Here is an 18,363-nt window from a genome sequence, read left to right as displayed (position 1 = left end):
ATTAATTTATGGAGTTTCTACTATATTTATATTATTTGATTATATGATAAATCATATAATAGTTAATGTTTATTTATTACGCTTTATGCGATTTATTTGATCAAATATGTAAAATATTTATCAAGTACAAGGTAAGCTGAATGAAACAATACTTCATTAATATTATAAACCTTTAAAACAAAATTTAAAATCTAAAACAAGTAAAATAAGTTATTTTATTTTAATTTTAATAACTACATGTAAAAAATATAAATAGTCAGATGTGGGTTATATAGACATAATATCATATTTTAGTCTTCTTACAATTATATTTATAAAATTTAATTTAATTATCTATAATATTTAAAGCAAACAAACATTTGAATAAAACTAAATTATGTATAAGATTATAAAGTAAAAATAAAGAATTTGAACAAATTAAGCTCATACTTTAAACATACTAGATTTTGACCCGCCCTTAAAAGGGCGGGTATATTTTTTGTTTTACATTTGTTAAAAATTTTAATTTTTATATTTGTATTTTTAATTATATTTGTATTTTTATTTGTATAATATTTTTCTTAAATGATTAGTAAGATATTTTAATCAATACTATTAAAATAGGAACATGATCTATTGATATACAGTATAATCTCTTTAAATTAATACTCGACAAATTAATATACATTAAACATCTCTATTTTTTTTTTTTTTTTTTTTTTGACAGCAACAAACAGACTCATATAGACTCTGTTATCCAAACTGGTAGCTCTGCATCCATATGAACGACAAAAGACGGTTGCTTCCTTACACTGCGTGCTAGACTGTCCGCCTTGTTATTTTCTGTTCGTGGTATATGAACGAGCTCTGAACTGTTGAAACTTCTCTTCAGGACGAAGATATCCTCTAGGTAACTTGCAAAGGCTGGCCACTCTTCTGGTTCCGAAACCATCTTCACCAACTGAGAACAATCCGTTGCAAACGTAACTGAAAACTGCCTTAGATTCCGCATACATTCCATTGCCCAAATAAGGGACTCTATTTCTGAGTGTAGGGCCGAACTAGCCGCTCTTGTATTCCTTGCTCCCATAAGTCCATCAAAACCTTCCAGTGTGCTATACCATCCTTGGCCTGAAAATTGGTCATGTTCTTTCCATGAGCCATCCGTAAAGCACCATCGTCCGGGTATATTGGGTATCACTGGATCTGACAGGCTAGTACTGTCTAACTCCTGAGTCACACTCGCTTGTGCCTCGTCCCATAATAATGCCTCCTTCTCTGCCAGTTTAAGGGTCTCTAAAGGATCAATATCCAAATTACTAAACACTTTATTATTTCGTGCTTTCCATATGTACCATAAGATCCACGCAAAATGATGGTCATTCCATCCTGGTGGGATCCTCCAAAATAAATAATCTATGTTTGATAGTCTCAAATTGAGTTTTTGGTTTAATTAGTATATCAATAAATTAATAATCTCTATAAATTAATAAAAAATTATAATTTTGGTGTAGTCCCAACAATATTAATTTATAGAGGTTTCACTATAGTTGTTGTCCAACTATTTGAATGTAATTATTAAAAACTCTTATTAATCATTTAAGAAAAATATTATACAAATAAAAACACAAATATAAAATTATTTTTTAAAAAAAAATGTAAAACAAAAAAATATACCCGCTTTTTTAAGGACGGATCATAATCTAGTAATTATATTAAAATAATTAGAGTACACCTATATCAATAGATTATGTTTTTGTTTTAATAATATTGAATAAATTTTGATCTGTCCTTTCAGAGGACGAATATATTTTTAGTTTATATATTTTATAAGAATTTAATTTATTTTTTATATTTGTGTCTTTATTTATAATCATATTTCATATTTCTGTTTTCTTTAATTATATTTGTGTAAACTTTTTAAAAAAAAATTATTACTAAGAAAAAAGTCTTCAAAATTTCAAAAATTAGATATGGCCGTAACGAATAGAAGCAAAAATTTGATTCTTGTAATGTTTGTATCTTGCACTATTTGCATGTTTATTTAATTTTAGTTTTTGTTTGATTAAATAAAATAAAGTAGCAGTTACAAAAAGTGAAGAAGCGGGGAAGTTAAAGGGTGGTTACATCCATAATATTAATATATATTTCAATTTATCGTTGAAATTTTAAGTTGGACATAACCCCATATCAATTGGACATATTGAAGAATTAATAGTATTGATATCGAAATTTAATAATTAAGATTCCAGATTAGAAAAATCTAAAATGTATATTTTATCATATAGAGTTGTCTTCATCTTATTTTAAAAAGGTTTCGTTGATGTTTATTAGAGAGATATCTCATATGGTGTTTATGTTGTAGATGCTAATTGAAATTTTATTTATGTTTGTTACAGTTTTGTAATAGTATAAATAATCAGATTTTAGGAAAAAAAACCTTTATATCAAAAACCAATAATGTTTGTAGTAGCATAACTATTATGGATAAGTAATAGTGTGGACATATAAATCTATTTATAAAGAAATACCACGAAAAGAGTAAAATAAATTATGAAAGTGGAAGAAAAATGTTATAAAATTCGCATTTAAATTAAATTCTTAATAGTAAAGGTGTCGTATCATAAACAACAAATAACGGATCCGAAATTGATGATTTCTCCTATTGGTGTACGTTTTGTTTGTGGCATGGCCCTTGTGGTCTTGTATACATGCTTGTTATACTTATACACAAACATGTATTTTCTTCTCTACTATCAAATTTAGAATACTAAATTGCTCGGATCAAAATTCTAAACTCGAAAATGTTATTTGCATAAAATATTTTTTTTTTAACGTCTGAATCGATTATTATCGATTAATTATGCTATTACAACTATGAGAATATTACAAAGACAATTCTACAGCCAACAATTCTACCAACATGTGAGAATACACGCATGACTGCACCACTCTGAGACGTCCTATGAGATCCATGTTCGATGGTACGCCATGCACCAAACTGAAGATCTCCTGTAACATGTTTCTCCATAATCTGTATAATTTTGTATTTTCTGGGGTTTGAACCCCAAACCTCCGGATGTAGAAGCAATTGAACTCTTAGTCAAACCATTGGGCCAAGAGGGCTTCCACCGCATAAAAATATATTCAAGATGATAAAAAGTAAAGAAATAAAATATTTTTATGGCTACAAAATATGTTCAAACTGATATTTATTTTTTCAAGTCACTATCAGTTAATCTTGCAGTGTTCACAAGAATACTTGTACATATATATCTTTCTATTAAACGAAAAGTATAACTTTTATGTACCACTAAAGGTCATACTAGATTTTTTCTTTGTGAAACAGATTTAATTCATACAATTAAATCTGTTACATTAAAGAAAAAGCATGTTTAGTTAGCTCTAAGATTAACTGATCTGAAGATAAACTTAAACTAGATAGCAATAAATATAGGGAAAATAGGTAAATATCGTTGAAAATTTCTGCAATCTCTAAATGTTTTTCTTTAGACCTCACTAAATTGATGAGAATTTGTGAATCAGAGAAAATCGAGAGAGCTTTAATCTCACGGTTGAGAGCATAGATCATGGCGTTTTGCATCGCCGAAGTTTCAGCAATAAGGAGTGACGTCACAAAGAAAGAGGTCACTGAGTGAAAGGAGGATGATCATGCATCATCGATGATCCAACCAAAGCCTGCACATTTCGTCAACGGATTACAAGCGGCATCTGTGTACATGCATGTTCGATCAGGGTCTGGGAAAAGATCATGGATGATGCTAAGTTTTGTTGATTTAGATTTGGAAAGGGGGGGGGTTTTGGGAGACAATCAATTCTCTAGCTTCCTGGATCACTTTCGCCAATGTTTCCGCCAGAGAAAAAAAAATTCTTTTTGAAGATTAAATGATTCATGGAGACCCATATGTTCCAACATATCCAGGTAGATAGCGTTCCTGGTCCCAGTCCTATAGGTGGGAGAAGTTGAGGATTCCCATCTTTGCAGGATATCATCCAGTGAAAAAATGGTAGGATCCATTTTCTAACACCTTTAGAATGTCTCTTTCTGATCAAACTCGAATTGGAAGCAACTTTGACCCAAATCTGCACCTATTGGACTTGTTTCAACTTTCTAATGTTCAAAAAAGAAGGGAATGAGAGACCACATTCTTCCTACAAGTGTGAGAGAATGCTTCCTTATGAGTTCAGAGTTATCCACAGCAGGGATCCTGATTCTAGCTGTTCTTGGAGGTTCTGGAGGAACAGCAAGACCCTTGTCTTTTTCAGCATACGAAAGTCTTCTACCCATGGTTGCTTCAGACTCGGAGGGGAAGAATGCTAAGGGAGGATTGTACGGTTTCTTTTCATTAAAGATGAGATAGTGCTTGAAGGTTTAAGGGGGATAGAAGATAGAGCTTGGAAACAAACGCTAGTTTGAAGGGATGCTTCCAAAGCTAGGGTAATTGCATATAAACTTTTGAGAACTCTTCATATCCATCTCATGTGAGATAAACAGACACTTACCAGTGAAAGAGCGGCTGAAGGCGGTTCCTCCAACCCGGATCGGGGGAAGAACTCGGAGGATAAAAGGGTAGAGAGTAGTAATATCGAACGGTCACACCCGTAACAGGTAAGAATTTGAAAAGAGGAGCAAAATATTTTAGTGGTTACAAGCCAAAATGGGAAACCGCGCGGGCGGAGTGAGGGGCGGCCTCATCTCATCATTAAACCAGGTTGTGAGGGCAAAACCGTGTGCGTACAAACCGAAAGTAAAGACTATTATCGATTACTGTGACTGTGAGAGTTTAAATTATGTTGATACATTGCTTATATATATATTCATACTAGGTTCATTTCATTAATTACATAATATAATAAAATATAATATGACAAAATAATTATTAAAATTTGAGATCATCTTTTACAGTTTGGGATTAGGTTACAACCAGATTGAGTAGTAATATAACAGACCCAAACTGAATGACTTCATTGCAGTTTATGAGCAGAAATAATCTCCCAACCTTGGACTGGATTCTGGTAAAGATGGCATTTCAGAGTAGTATCTATCATATACAAAAGGAAAGGAATGAGTGGAGACATCAGAATAGCTTCCGCACGGTGGATCAAGTTGTCCGGATCATTGATAAGGCAGTGCGCAACAGGAGTATGTCTCTCTGTTACAAGGCAGATCATAAGTTTAGCGGATTGATGGAACCATGGTTTGAAGTTTTAGCTTAATACATAGGAAAATACAAACTTTACCCTTGTGAAAAATTTTAGGCTTTTTTCTTTACTTGTACATGCCTATTCTTTACATTGATCAATAAATTTCATATTTCATCAAAAATAATTATTAAGAATACTAATATAAAACAATAAATTTTATTTTTTATTTTTAGTTATAACTAAATCTGTTGAAAACAAAATCTACCAAAATTTTACAAAATCTTATAAATATTTAATTAAATAATGCATTATTTGATTTCATAATTAGTAATATAATATTAACTAAATTTTATTATAAAACGAAAAATGAAAATTATATGTTATTTTTTATAAATTTATAATTATAGTTTATATTATATTAAAATAAAAGTATTATACAAATAAATATGAAATTATATTAAATTCGTAAAACCTATTTATTTTAAAAATACTTTCATTTAAATAAATTATTATTTACCTTTAAAACAGGTAAAAATATGTCAAGTAAGTAATATTTGTCTACAAAAATAAAGTAGTTAACATGTTTTAAATTTTTATTTCTACAGCTATGTATTTTCAAAATCATATTTTGAAGAAGATTATTTATTTGATCAAATTATGAATTAATTGTGTCGAACTTGAAAATGTAATAAAAATTAATAAAAATGTAAAATGTCTAAAAATAATTACTGTATATTAATAAAGTGATAAGAACCTAAACAATAATATTAAACTGTTACAAAATATATAACACTAAAATATAACTTTGATAGTTTTAATAATAATATCAGAAACATTTATAAAATAGAGGGTCACGATGATCACTTGGATGACCGTTCAATTCCATGCTTTGGTTCTGTGTACGTATGAAGTGCCTTAAGTTGATTAATAAGATAATTTTATTGAATGGAGTGATAGCATCATTATTGCTAAGTCCTTAGCATTGGTCCTTAATCCATGTATATGTATATGTTATATATGTGTATGTAATTGTTTGTTAAGGACTTTACGGAAACCGAAACCGAAAGTTTCTTAATTAAGGAATTTACGGTTTCGGTTTCCGTAAAATCCTTAGCAAACAATTACATACGCATATATAATATATACATATACATATATGTATATTAAGGACCAATGTTAAGGATTTAGCAATAATGATGCTCATCCACAATGGTTGACTCTTTTTTGGAATCTTTATGGTTATTTTAATTTTTTTTTTGAATAGTTAAGGACTCTAGTGAAAATAGGAGTTCTTAGGAATAAAAATAATATTTTTTTTAAGTGAAATTTAATTTTTATTAGATATGTGAAATTTAAACTTTTATTTATTGCATAAATTAATATAAAGATACAATAATTATTAATCTTCATCACTAAATTTGTTCCAAATATTTTCAACTAAATCATTTTTCAATTGTTCATGTATACGCGTATCGTGAAGATGATTCCGAGAATGAGATCTATTTTTTTCTCGTTGAGAGCAAATTTTTTTTTCTCGGCTGGCTTCAGTCGAGAATGAGATCTATTTTTTTTTTAAATGAAACACATGTTTCGACCCACCCAATGACAAAACGCCACGCGGCTAATAATTGAATTCTTAAATTCCTTATTTAAAGACTGATCCTTAGAACATTTGACTATAATAATATGATTCTAATCTAATACATCTATGATTCATCGCTAAAGATTCGTTGTGAGCCTCCGTCGTGGCTGCTCTTATATGTTGTGAATAATATGGTAGTTGGGCCCCTCGTGGACACCCCATAAAATATAACATCTGACGTAGGGTTTATATCTATGATCATATATAAACTCCTGGTAACCAAGTCATAACACACAGCAATTATATACACTAATTGTAATTATATTGCGAAAGTGGGACGTTAAGAATGGGGAAAGGAAGAGCACCATGCTGTGACCAGAGCAAAGTAAAGAGAGGGCCATGGAGCCCAAAAGAAGATCTTACTCTCATCACTTTCATTCAGAAACATGGCCATCACAACTGGAGATCTCTTCCCAAACTTGCTGGTCAGTATAGTCTCTCAATATATTCATGCATGTTCCAGTGATACTATATAGTAACAGTTAGAAGTTATAATAATCAAACGCATGATAGGATTGATGAGGTGTGGGAAGAGTTGTAGACTGAGATGGATAAACTATCTGAGACCGGACGTGAAGCGAGGCAACTTCAGCAAAGAGGAGGAAGGTGCCATCATTCACCTCCATCAAACCCTTGGAAACAAGTTTGTCTACACGAATCCCTAGCTAGCTACCATCTTTCTTGCTTTGCGATATAGACTAATTTAACATATATATATTTGATCAGGTGGTCAAAGATCGCGTCCTATTTACCAGGAAGAACCGACAACGAGATAAAAAACGTGTGGAACACTCATCTCAAGAAACGACTCTTTCCCAACTCATCTCGCTCATCTTCTTATTCATCCATCTCTTGCCCTCAAGATCGAACCACAGAAGCAAATCAAAACAAGAACTATGCCGTCGTCCAAGAAGAAGGAAATTCAAGGGATAATGAGAGCCAAGACTCACCTTCCTCGTCTCATCTCCACGGCAAAAATATGCACAAAAAGCCAGAGCTTCATGAGGCTAATGAACTCCAGGAGATCCAACTCCTTCTCGACCTTGACGACTTTGATGATATAACCTCAGCGTTTCTTCAAACAACCGAAACGTTATTGCCAGTGCAACCACTAGACTCGCTTCTTCAGACTCACACCTTAACCGGGTTTCACAATACAGGCGGAGCGACTCAAGAGGCAACCGAACTGCAACCATTTGATCATTCTCAACCGGAAATTCCTTGCGGATTTGAAGAAACAAACGGAGAATTTGATTTGTGGTCGCAGCTGGTTGAATCAAACTCGCCTACGCCTAGTCCTACTAGTGAAGAGTTCGACGAGTGGCTCAGCTTTATGGACAACCAAACTTACTTTGATGACTTTACTTTGCTCGGAGAAGTATGCCTATGAATAAATGCACGACCATAATGCCTGATGAGTGTTGTCTTAACTTTTGAATATTATTTCTCAAAAAAAACTTTTAATATTACAAATATCACCTGTATTTATAAACCTATATGCATCATCTCTTCAACTTTGACATTATACTTTGATGACCTCACTTTGTTGGATTCACCAAAATAACTAAGGGAAATGTATTCAACCGAGAGTTTCAGGTGATTTATATTAAAATGAGAAATTCACTGTTATTCAAACATGAATTTTAAAAACTCATTTAAAATCCACTGTTATTGAACTTGACATTTCGTAAAGTACTCTGAAATCCACTGTTATTGAAAATATTTTAAGTTGTGGGATTTTAAAGTTTTGAGGTGATTTTAGGGTGTTTGGGTGGAGTTTCTTAGTTAAAAAAAATAAAACTCAAATCCCATTGTTTTAGGTGATATTCTAGAGTAGTTTAACAAAAATCACCTAAATCTCTGCAACTTATTAAAATCATCTGAAATTCCATTAAAAATCAAATCACATCAAATACTAAATTGAAAGTTGTGAAGCTTCTACGACTTATATACATATTTTTTTTTTGTAACTGACTTATATACATATATGACACAAATTGACTTCTAATACCTTTAAAAATATTACAAATTGGTTATATTTGGGCGCAAATGTTCTCACTTTCTACGGATCAAAATTATATTTCTATGGCAAAATTATTAAATAGTACCTGAGACATACGTTTTAGGTTTAATCTACCTATTTTTTGAGAAACTAAATTATATTGTTCCTGGATATGGATATAACTTTTTCTTTCGGTTTATTTGAATATCCAAAAGTATTATTTATCCATGAAATGCATCTATTTTTTTTTAATTAGTTTGGGTCTTTCTATAAACATGTGATAAATTTAGGTTAATCAAAATAATATATTAAAGAGTTATTCGTAATTAATTGCATAATTTTATGAGAATATTATTTATACACTCGACTGTCACACAAAAAGAATGTTAATTGTTAAAAGAATTTCAAAAAAAATTATACTATTTTGGGAAAGTAAAACACAAACTATTTAAGATGGAATTTATATAGCAAAAATGGTGACACACATGTATTGAAAGGAGGAAGGGATCACTACGATAAGCCTTCATGTAAGCCTCTTTACTGAAGTTATTGAGAGGCGGTTCATGGATCTAAGCGGCGAGTAGAGACCCGATTTTTTCCAAGAGTCTCGAAAAAGATTCTAGTTCCAATGACCTTGATCCACCTTTTTGAAGCCACAAAGATAAATATATGCACGGTGTGAAGCAGACCGAAAAAAAGCATGCGAGATAGAGATGTCAAATGGACGGGATAAAAATGGGCAGCCCGTGTCCAAATTGATATGGTCTAAAATAGGCATGTCTATTTTGGTCTGTAACTAAATTTTTGTCCACATAGACAACCCCAATTATATCATGGACAATACTGGACTTAACCATTTAGACAATAGGCGGTCCAAAAATCTAAAATGTCTAGGTTTAGCAAATTGGGAAAAACTCAATATTTTTTTCGACATTTTCCTGAAGCCTAAAGGTTTGATTTATAACTGTTTATGTGTGATTTTTATTATGGAAAACATAATTTCTGCCAAAACTGAAAAACATAATTTCCCGCCAAAGCCGGAAAAAATATAGTTGTCTGCCAAAACCGGAAAAGCGTAATTTCAGCCAAAACCGAAAAATACAATTTTCCGCTAAAATAAAAAAAAATCAAATTTCCCGCCAAAACCGTAAAAACCAAATTTTTCGCCATAACCGAAAAATACAATTTCCCGCCAAAACCGGAAAAATCAATTTCTACCAAAACCGAAAACCCAATTTCCCACCAAAACTGAATAATTCAATTTCCCGCCAAAACCGGAAAAACGCAATTTCCTGCCAAAACCAGAAAAAAAAACATAATTTTTCGCTAAAACTGGAAACACAATTTTCCGCAAAAACCAAAAAATACTATTTCCCGTAAAACCAGAAAACACACAATTTCCCGCCAAAACCGAAAACATAAATCTCGCAAAAATTGGAAAAACACAATTTTCCGCCAAGACCGGAAAATACAATTTCTCGCAAAAACCGGAAAAACGCAATTTCTTGCCAAAATAGAAAACGCAATTTATCTTTTGTGAACTTGTGTGTTTTTATGAAGTCTAGAACATGAAGTTTAGAACTTGTATGAATTTTACTTTTTAAAACTGAAAAATTGTGTTGTTTACATTAAGTGGTCGTATAGGCCCATGGACAGCCCAACAAATGTAATAAATCATGGTCTTATTTGGTTTTGGTCTCATTTGGACATGGTTCTATTTAGGTTTCGACCAAATATGTCCAGCAAAAAAATAAAACCCATTCGGACACGTTCAAACCCGCCCGGCCCGCCCAATTGACATCTATAATGCGAGATGAGAGCCAAAACATGACGTCGAAAAAGAGCAGAAAGAAAACAGAGCAAAGGTGATGTCGGCAAACTCTTGCACTTAATAGTTTTTTTCCTTAACTTAATAGCTTGGCTAGTTGGCTGTATCCCAGAACCTAGATCTCCTCTGCTCTGCTGGCAACAATTGGGTTACTCTCTTTATCCATCAAGTAACCAACACTGCCCTTATGGTGTATGCTTTTTTCCATTTCTAGTATAGTGGTGCATATCATCGTCAAAGTGTGTACTCAAAAATTGAAACAACAAGAATGATAGTGGTCAGAGTTTGTAATAGCCACACTTTTTATGTTTAGATACAATAATGCAACTAACTACACAGTTTTGGTTACTGTACAACCAATTTCTTGAAGCTATCAAAAGCTTGCTTGAACATGTGAGTAATTATGAGGCAAGAGAAGACTACTACTATCACGTCCTCAACATCTCCCTCAGTGGATAAAATACTTAACTTACTTGAACATGGATCCAAAAAAATACAACATCTTTGTCGCCATTCCAGGTTGTTTATTTCTGAGTTTATCTGCTTCTGTCAGCTGGTTGGAGACATAGCTTCCTCAATCCTTCGTATCACAATGCTAAGAGGACTTCCCACTTGCAGAGCTTCAACAGCGGCGCGATGTGCGGCCTTGTGCCACTTGAGCAGATTGTAAGATTGTAGGACAGACCACCTGGCTTGATTCGACATCTGCAGTGTATAATAGAACGTACACATTGGGAATGCTCAACAATATGTGCAAGAAAAGTGGAAGCGAGTATACTAGTGAGATCAAGTCAGATGTATGACTGAGAGCAGACCTGAGCCACGGATAATGGTGGTTCCAGGAGTACGGAGATGCTCCTGAAGAGATTTTCATCATTCTCCCCACCCTCAGCCTCACCATAAACAAGTGCTTCAGCTGCAATACCAGCAAAAAGAACCATGCTATACCTAAGAGAGAAACGGAACCAGCATCAGGGTTGCGAATGGGAGGGAAAGAAGAACAGCTTAAACTAGTAATCTATCACCTATCAAAGGAGGTACCGCTAAGCCGTCCCTCAGCAATCTCACTCTCCATCTTTTGATCCCAGAATTGGGTTCCAGCCTGACCCTGAACTCCCATTTGCATGGCAACAATGGGATCCAAAATGACACCACGGATAGGGCAGCCCATGAGGTATGCAACAAGAAGATGACCAGCTTCGTGAACAATGACACGACGCTTGTGGGGAGGCCAGTAGCATGAAATTTGGGCAAAGCAGGTGCCACCGAGAAGAATGGAATCCATGAAAGCAAGAGCCAAAAGGGCAGCAAGGTTAGGGCGAAGATCAATGTCCTGAGAAAGAAGATAGGAGATTCCACCGAGAAAAGCAGCCAAAGCAATGCTGGAGCTATCAGAGAGACCCCACTTCTTCGGTGCAAGTTTACTCACTTTAAAAAAAAAAAAAGAAAGTTAAGTAGAGTAGGTGGAGTGAGAGTAATGAATCAAAGCAGCAGGTGAGTGAACGGAAGACCTTCCAAGCCGGTTGCAGACATGAGGACAGTAGGTGTGACCTCTCTTGTGCCCTCCAAAACTGAGACACCATCAAATCAAATCAATTGGGAGATTGGTTGATCGATCAATCAATCAAAGGGGAAGAAATGAAGAAGTCGAGTTTACGGACCAATATTGGAGAACTTGGCGAAGTTGGGGAGAAGACCTCTGTCCTTGAGAAACCTAAAGGCATTCCCGACAAGTCTCATATCATCTGCATTCAAACACGCATCTAATACCTCCCAATCAAGACCCCCAGGAGCAGGAGGAGTTGCACTTGGCTGTTTATCGATGACTTGGACGGTTTTGAGGAATCTGAGAGCCCCCGCCAGATCTTTTCTCTTCACAGCCTCTTCGTACTCCCGCCATTCCCTCAGCGCGCTGGTCGGCCTCCTCCGCACCCGAGAGACGCCGACAAAGATTGGAGTGCTTTTCCGGGATAAGGGATGAGGAGGAGGCGATAGAAAGAGGTTTCCGAGACACGACGACGGAGACAAGGAGGAGGCCATTTTAGGTGTCGCCGGAATTTGCAAAAGATATATTAATTGATTGGCCCCTTAACTTTACTCATATTTGTGCTTTGACTGCGATACTTCCCCTATATGCGAGTGTGGCCCAAATTCGTAGAAAAAGATTTTATAAGTCCACCAGCCCAATAAGAAATAGCACGTAGCCCATTTTAGTGCTCTCTCTCTCTCTCTCTCTCTAGACAAGCACAAGCACTTGTGACAAAAAAAAAAAAAAAGACAAGCACAAGCACAAGCACAAGGCTCTTCTCTTCCGATTAGATCCGACTTGGGAAGAAGAAGAAGATTTCAGGATTCTAAGCACTCTTATGCTCTCATCCTTCAAAACTCAAGGTTCGGATTTAGATCTTTCTTATCTGATTTCGTTTCGATTAGTTTGATCTGTGCTTCGTCATCCATTGATTTTCAACGCTTATAATATGCTTTTATAGAGAGACTTGAATCTATGACATTTGGACTTGTTGACATTATGCTTATATTCTTAATGCTCTCTCTATAAGTTTGGCCTATTTGGTGTCATAATCATTTCGTCTGGGTTTGTTATAGGGAGTGAGTCATGGCAACAGAAGAAGGTACACAGTTGGAGCAGAAGCTCAATGAAGTAGTGTAAGTTCCTACCATTTGTTGTTTTTATTCCCCTCTTGTGATTTTGCCTAATTGTATATTTCGACGTGCAGACTCGAGGGAGAGCAGCAGGCCAAGATGATCCATGATGATGATGATCCCCCAAGAACAAAAACAACAGGAGGAAGTAAGATGGAGGAGGAATACCCGGAAGAGCTCAGGACGCCGCCCGTAAGTCTGGTGGCTCTCTTCGGATGCTCAGAGCTACACTCCTCCATTACTACTCATCTCCACTCCCAGCAGCCTCCCATCAACGCTCTCGCCTTCCCCGACTTCTCTCATCTCCCTCTCCTCCTTGCTCCTCCTCATGATCATTCCCATTCCTCCTCCTTCAGAGATCCTCTAAGCTCTGATTCCTCCTCCCCTACCCTTCCTTCTGGCATCTTGAAACGGGACTGGTTGCTTAAGCATCGCACCAAGGTCCCTGCTCTTGTCGCCGCCTTCTTCCCCTCTAATCACATCTTCGGCGATCCTACTCAATGGCTACAGGTCTGCTCCTCTCTTGACACCCTCAAGTACGTCCCCTCTCCTTCATCTCTTTCCCTTTTTATTTATTCATTGTTTCTTTGTTTGTTTCACAACCTCCACTCCCTACATTTGCACAGATCCGTTATCCGTCCCAAAAACATCAAACTTGTGGTCGTTGTGGTCCAGTCTTCTCCCCATGGTACCCTGCCTTGCCTGCGTTTTCTCCATTTTCATTTTAATAATAAGAATATCCTCCTCCGCTTATTATCCTTTCATCATCATTACTTGTTCTAGAGGTAATCAGCGAAGATCGTCTACTCGCATTGCGAAAGCGTGCAGAATTAGATTCTAAGTACGTCCTCTTCCTCAACCACTCTGACCTCCCTATCTCCCTCCCCAGGTACCATTAATCTTCTTCTCCTCTTCTTTATTTTCCACCCACCCCCAGGTTTAATTTTCCTTCACGCTACCTATATATATATATGTTTTTCGCAGAATCGCTTCTGCGTTTTCAGAGTTGGCCCTTTCGTATTACAGAGAAGAAGCTAGGAGAATCAAAACTCGCATCGAAAAAAAAAGTTCCGCTTCTCTTGATTTGATTGTTCGCTATTGTTTCAAAGTAACCCTTTTTCACTTACCTCTTCATCATTTTTGTTTCTAAGTAAAGGAGGGCTCACTCACTCCTCCTATGCTAGGTCGCTGTATATGCTGAGTTTCGTAGAGATTGGGGTGAGGCCTTGAAGTTCTATGAGGACGCCTACCATTCCTTGCACGAGGTCCTCTTTCTTTCCTACTCTGTTTCTTGCCAAGACTTTGCTGGTTCTTGGTTTTATTATGTTATATATATATGTCTTCGGTTTCTACACATTTTGAAATATCTTTTTATGCAAACAGATGATCGGCACATCAACTAGGTTGCCTGCAATACAACGCTTGGTCGAGATTAAGACCATAGCTGAGCAATTGCATTTCAAGATATCTACGCTTTTGTTGCACGGTGGAAAGCTCACAGAAGCCGTCATATGGTTTCATCAACATAAATCATCATATGACAAGGTTGTTGGATCCACTGAATATGTTTTTCTCCACTGGGAATGGATGAGTAGGCAGTTTCTTGTCTTTGCTGAGTTGCTGGAGACAAGCTCGGCTACTGTTCAGGGCTTTTCATCCTTAAACCAAGGAACTGCAGAGATACCTTTGACTGAATTTGAATTTTATCCTGCCTATTATTATCAGGTCAGTCCATTTTTCTATATCTAACTCCTACTCAGAACATAATCTACACTTGGTGCTTTATTTAGTGTTCAATTTGTATACGTGTTTCCCATTTGTCCCAAACAATATTATACACCTATCTCAAACCAAATGTTGGATTTTTCATCCGCTAAATTTGTTTCTCCTTCTCGGAATTTTCTAAACTCATTATGTTCCTAGTACACTATGCGTAAACTATAATATTTTCTTATCTTCGGGAAAAATAACTTCTTCTCCCCACAGTTGGCTGCTCATTACTTGCAGAATAAGAAATCTGCCCTGGCACAGTTGTTGTCAATCTCCGTAGCAGCTCAAGAAATTGATGGCAGCTCAGAGTCTATTACTCCTTCGGTCTATGTGGGTCAGTTTTCTCAGTTACGTGAGAAGGGAGAAGCGTTAACACTCCACTTGTAAGTATATTCACCCCACATATATGTGTAAAAAACAACTTAACAAAGCTACCCTCTACTAAGGTATGATTAACTAATGTTTTCGCAGTATAACGGATGAAGAGTACATACGGTATGCAATTTCAGAAGCAAAGCGATTTCAGGATTCCTTTGAAATTGTTGCTTGGCTGAAGAAATCTTATGAATCGTTTACCAACCTTAAATCCCGGAGGATGGCTGCTTTTTGTGCATTTGAAATAGCCCGGGAGTACTTTGGATCATCTGATCCTAGCAACGCAAAATTCTTTTTTGATATTGCTGCAAACTTGTACAGACAAGAAGGTTGGGTATCTTTGCTCTGGGAGGTATTGGGTTACCTAAGGGAGTGTTCGAGAAACCTTGGTGCGCTTAAAGATTTTGTAGAGTTGTCTCTTGAAATGGTTGCACTGCCTGTAACATCTTGTGACGACTTTGGGAACTTGAGAAACAAAACATATGGTCCTGGGGGTCCTGCAACTGTTTCAAGAAGAGAAAGTATACATCGAGAAGTCTTTACTCTTATGTGTCCTGAAACTGAGCAGACAACATCTACCGGAGAAAATGGTTTCAAATTAGCCAGTGATAGCCCTCTTCATCTTGAGATTGATCTCGTCAGTCCTCTGAGACCTGTTCTCCTAGCTTCGGTTGCTTTTCATGAGCAAATGATCAAGCCTCGTGCTTTGTGCTCTATTACGTTGTCACTTCTTTCTCATCTACCTCTTCCAGTCGACATAGATCATCTAGAAGTTCAGTTCAATCAATCTAAGTGCAATTTTGTCATCAGAAATTCCCAGAGGCCTCTTAGCACTGTGCAAAGTGGTAGCCAAGTAGAGAATGAGCCGTCGCTGGTGCTTGTGCCAAATAATTGGTTAAGGTTGACATATGCAATCAAGCCTGGTTAGTGTGATCTCAAGATTGCAGTCTATTCATTAGAAGTCAAACCTGTTATGGACTTTTCAAATCATAGTTACCAATTAACATAACTGAATGTGAATCTTGATAATTTGTATCTGTATTATGGAATCAAGGGGTAATCTGCTATATACTTGGTTTTCCATTTGCTTTTAGGATTTTGATTGCCTTCCTTTTTCTGACATTTGCTTCTTTTTTTTTAATCTGCAGAGCAAAGCGGCAAGCTTGAGTGTCTTTCTATTCTCGCAAAATTGGGGCCTCGTTTCACGATCTGTTCAAGAGCCGAGAGTCCTGCTGCAATGGAGGATTCGCCTGCCTGGAAGCATGAGAATCGTGTGCAGTCTTTGCCAACAAAGGACCCAATTCTTGCAGTCTTTGGCCAGAAAGCTACTCAAGTTGAAGAACCTGAACCACAGGTGGACGTCAGTCTAGGTGCCTCTGGTCCTGCCCTAGTTGGAGAAAACTTTACGATGCCTATTGTGGTAACCTCAAAGGGTCATGCCGTATACAGTGGTGAATTGAAGATCAATCTAGTTGATGTGGGTGGTGGTGGTTTGTTTAGCCCAAGAGAAGCAGAACCATTCTCTTTAGAAAGCCATCATGTGGAAATCTGTGGTATTGATGGGGCCGAGGGCAACGATGAATCCGAGTCTGAAACAGGTAACATAAAGAAAATACAGCAATCTTTTGGGCTGGTATCTGTTCCAGACCTGAAGGAAGGGGAATCGTGGTCCTGCAAACTAGAAATCAAGTGGCATAGAGCCAAGCCTGTTATGCTTTTTGTGTCATTGGGTTATTTGCCACAAGGCAATGAAGCTAATGCCCAGAAAGTTCACATACACAAGAGCTTGCAGATTGAAGGAAAGATGCCTCTTGTCATTACCAATCGGTTTATGCTGCCATATAGAAGGGATCACCTATTGCTCAATAGGATCAAGCCGGCCCCTGATTCTGAAGACATTTCTTCTCTGCCGCTGAACGAAAAAAGCGTCTTAGTTGTCAGTGCCAAAAATTGCACAGAGGTAGCACTGAAACTGATGTGCATGTCGATTGAATTGGATGATGAGCAAGGGAAAACTTCATGTTTGATTCAGCAGGGGGGTGGGGGTGGAGAAACCTCAGGTTCTGCTAATCTTGCGCCAGGAGAAGAGTTCAAAAAGGTTTTCACAGTCACACCAACAATGAGAACCCCGAAGCTTAGTTTGGGATCAGTACATTTGAAATGGAGGAGGCAGGGAGGTAACACAGAAGAAGCATGTGTTTCAACGAAGCACAAACTCCCTGAAGTAAATGTGGATGCATCACCACTGGTCATGAGTTTGAACTGTCCTCCGTATGCAATTCTTGGAGAATCCTTCACATACGCCATTACAATCTGCAACCAGACACAGTTGCTCCAAGAAGCAAAGTTTGCTCTGGCTGATGCACAGAGTTTTGTCCTGTCTGGGTCTCACAGTAATACGGTTTCAGTCCTACCCAAGTCGGAACACGTCTTAAGTTATAAGCTAGTGCCCTTGACTTGCGGTCAACAGCAACTCCCCAAAATTACTTTGACATCAGTGCGATATTCTGCTGAGTTTCAGCCATCTACGATTGCTTCAAGTGTCTTTGTGTTTCCGTCAGCGCCACAGGCCAACTCTACTGCCAAGTAGTAACTTCACGCACCAGTTGGGTTTCTGGATGTGTAGTTTCACCCATCTGCGGTGAGTAAACACATATTCTGTCAGTTTGCTAATTTTCTTACCTGGGGTGGCTGCTGTGATGTCTTTGTATTTTTTTTTTTTGAGCAACTGTCTTTTGTATTTTCTTATGTTGATAATAATTGGATAAACTTTCTTTTTTGGGAGAACTGTCGGACATAAAATCACAACTTTATTTAGCAAGTAAAGAACAACAACAAATATTTGATAATGCTTCATTAAGTTTTACCAGAGTGACATTATTTCATGGTACGCACCACCCTTCATGAGAAACCTAATGTTTTGAACCAATCAAGTTAATT

General features: G+C 36.4%; 3 protein-coding genes across 4 annotated transcripts; 2 read left to right on the top strand and 1 right to left on the bottom strand.

Moving 5' to 3' along the window:
* The first annotated feature begins 7,073 nt into the window (after nucleotides 1–7,073).
* Nucleotides 7,074–8,317, top strand: LOC108821965 (transcription factor MYB72). Its single transcript, XM_018594968.2, has 3 exons — nucleotides 7,074–7,212; nucleotides 7,301–7,430; nucleotides 7,514–8,317. The coding sequence occupies exons 1-3, from the start codon at nucleotides 7,074–7,076 to the stop codon at nucleotides 8,175–8,177; spliced, it is 933 nt and encodes a 310-aa protein (XP_018450470.1). The 3' UTR covers nucleotides 8,178–8,317.
* Nucleotides 8,318–10,889: 2,572 nt separating this feature from the next.
* LOC108821962 (uncharacterized) lies at nucleotides 10,890–12,694 on the bottom strand. Its single transcript, XM_018594966.2, has 5 exons — nucleotides 12,279–12,694; nucleotides 12,129–12,188; nucleotides 11,643–12,045; nucleotides 11,433–11,565; nucleotides 10,890–11,322 (listed from the first exon to the last, which is right to left on the bottom strand). The coding sequence occupies exons 1-5, from the start codon at nucleotides 12,655–12,657 to the stop codon at nucleotides 11,167–11,169; spliced, it is 1,131 nt and encodes a 376-aa protein (XP_018450468.1). The 5' UTR covers nucleotides 12,658–12,694; the 3' UTR covers nucleotides 10,890–11,166.
* A 179-nt stretch (nucleotides 12,695–12,873) lies between these two features.
* LOC108821961 (uncharacterized) lies at nucleotides 12,874–18,210 on the top strand. 2 transcript variants are annotated; one of them, XM_018594965.2, is made up of 11 exons: nucleotides 12,874–13,008; nucleotides 13,222–13,281; nucleotides 13,353–13,814; nucleotides 13,905–13,966; nucleotides 14,062–14,167; nucleotides 14,305–14,386; nucleotides 14,463–14,543; nucleotides 14,662–15,003; nucleotides 15,265–15,431; nucleotides 15,520–16,346; nucleotides 16,572–18,210. In XM_018594965.2, the coding sequence occupies exons 2-11, from the start codon at nucleotides 13,232–13,234 to the stop codon at nucleotides 18,011–18,013; spliced, it is 3,621 nt and encodes a 1,206-aa protein (XP_018450467.2). In that variant the 5' UTR covers nucleotides 12,874–13,008; nucleotides 13,222–13,231; the 3' UTR covers nucleotides 18,014–18,210. The 2 variants fall into 2 exon arrangements, with proteins under 2 accessions (XP_018450467.2, XP_018450466.2); XM_018594964.2 differs by having other exon boundaries at nucleotides 14,263–14,386.
* Nucleotides 18,211–18,363: the final 153 nt, after the last annotated feature.

Source organism: Raphanus sativus, chromosome 8 (genome assembly GCF_000801105.2).
Source record: "Raphanus sativus cultivar WK10039 chromosome 8, ASM80110v3, whole genome shotgun sequence".
In the NCBI taxonomy this organism is placed as follows: domain Eukaryota; kingdom Viridiplantae; phylum Streptophyta; class Magnoliopsida; order Brassicales; family Brassicaceae; genus Raphanus; species Raphanus sativus.
Note: the sequence above shows the minus strand (reverse complement) of the source record. Positions and strands in the feature narration are given on the sequence as shown.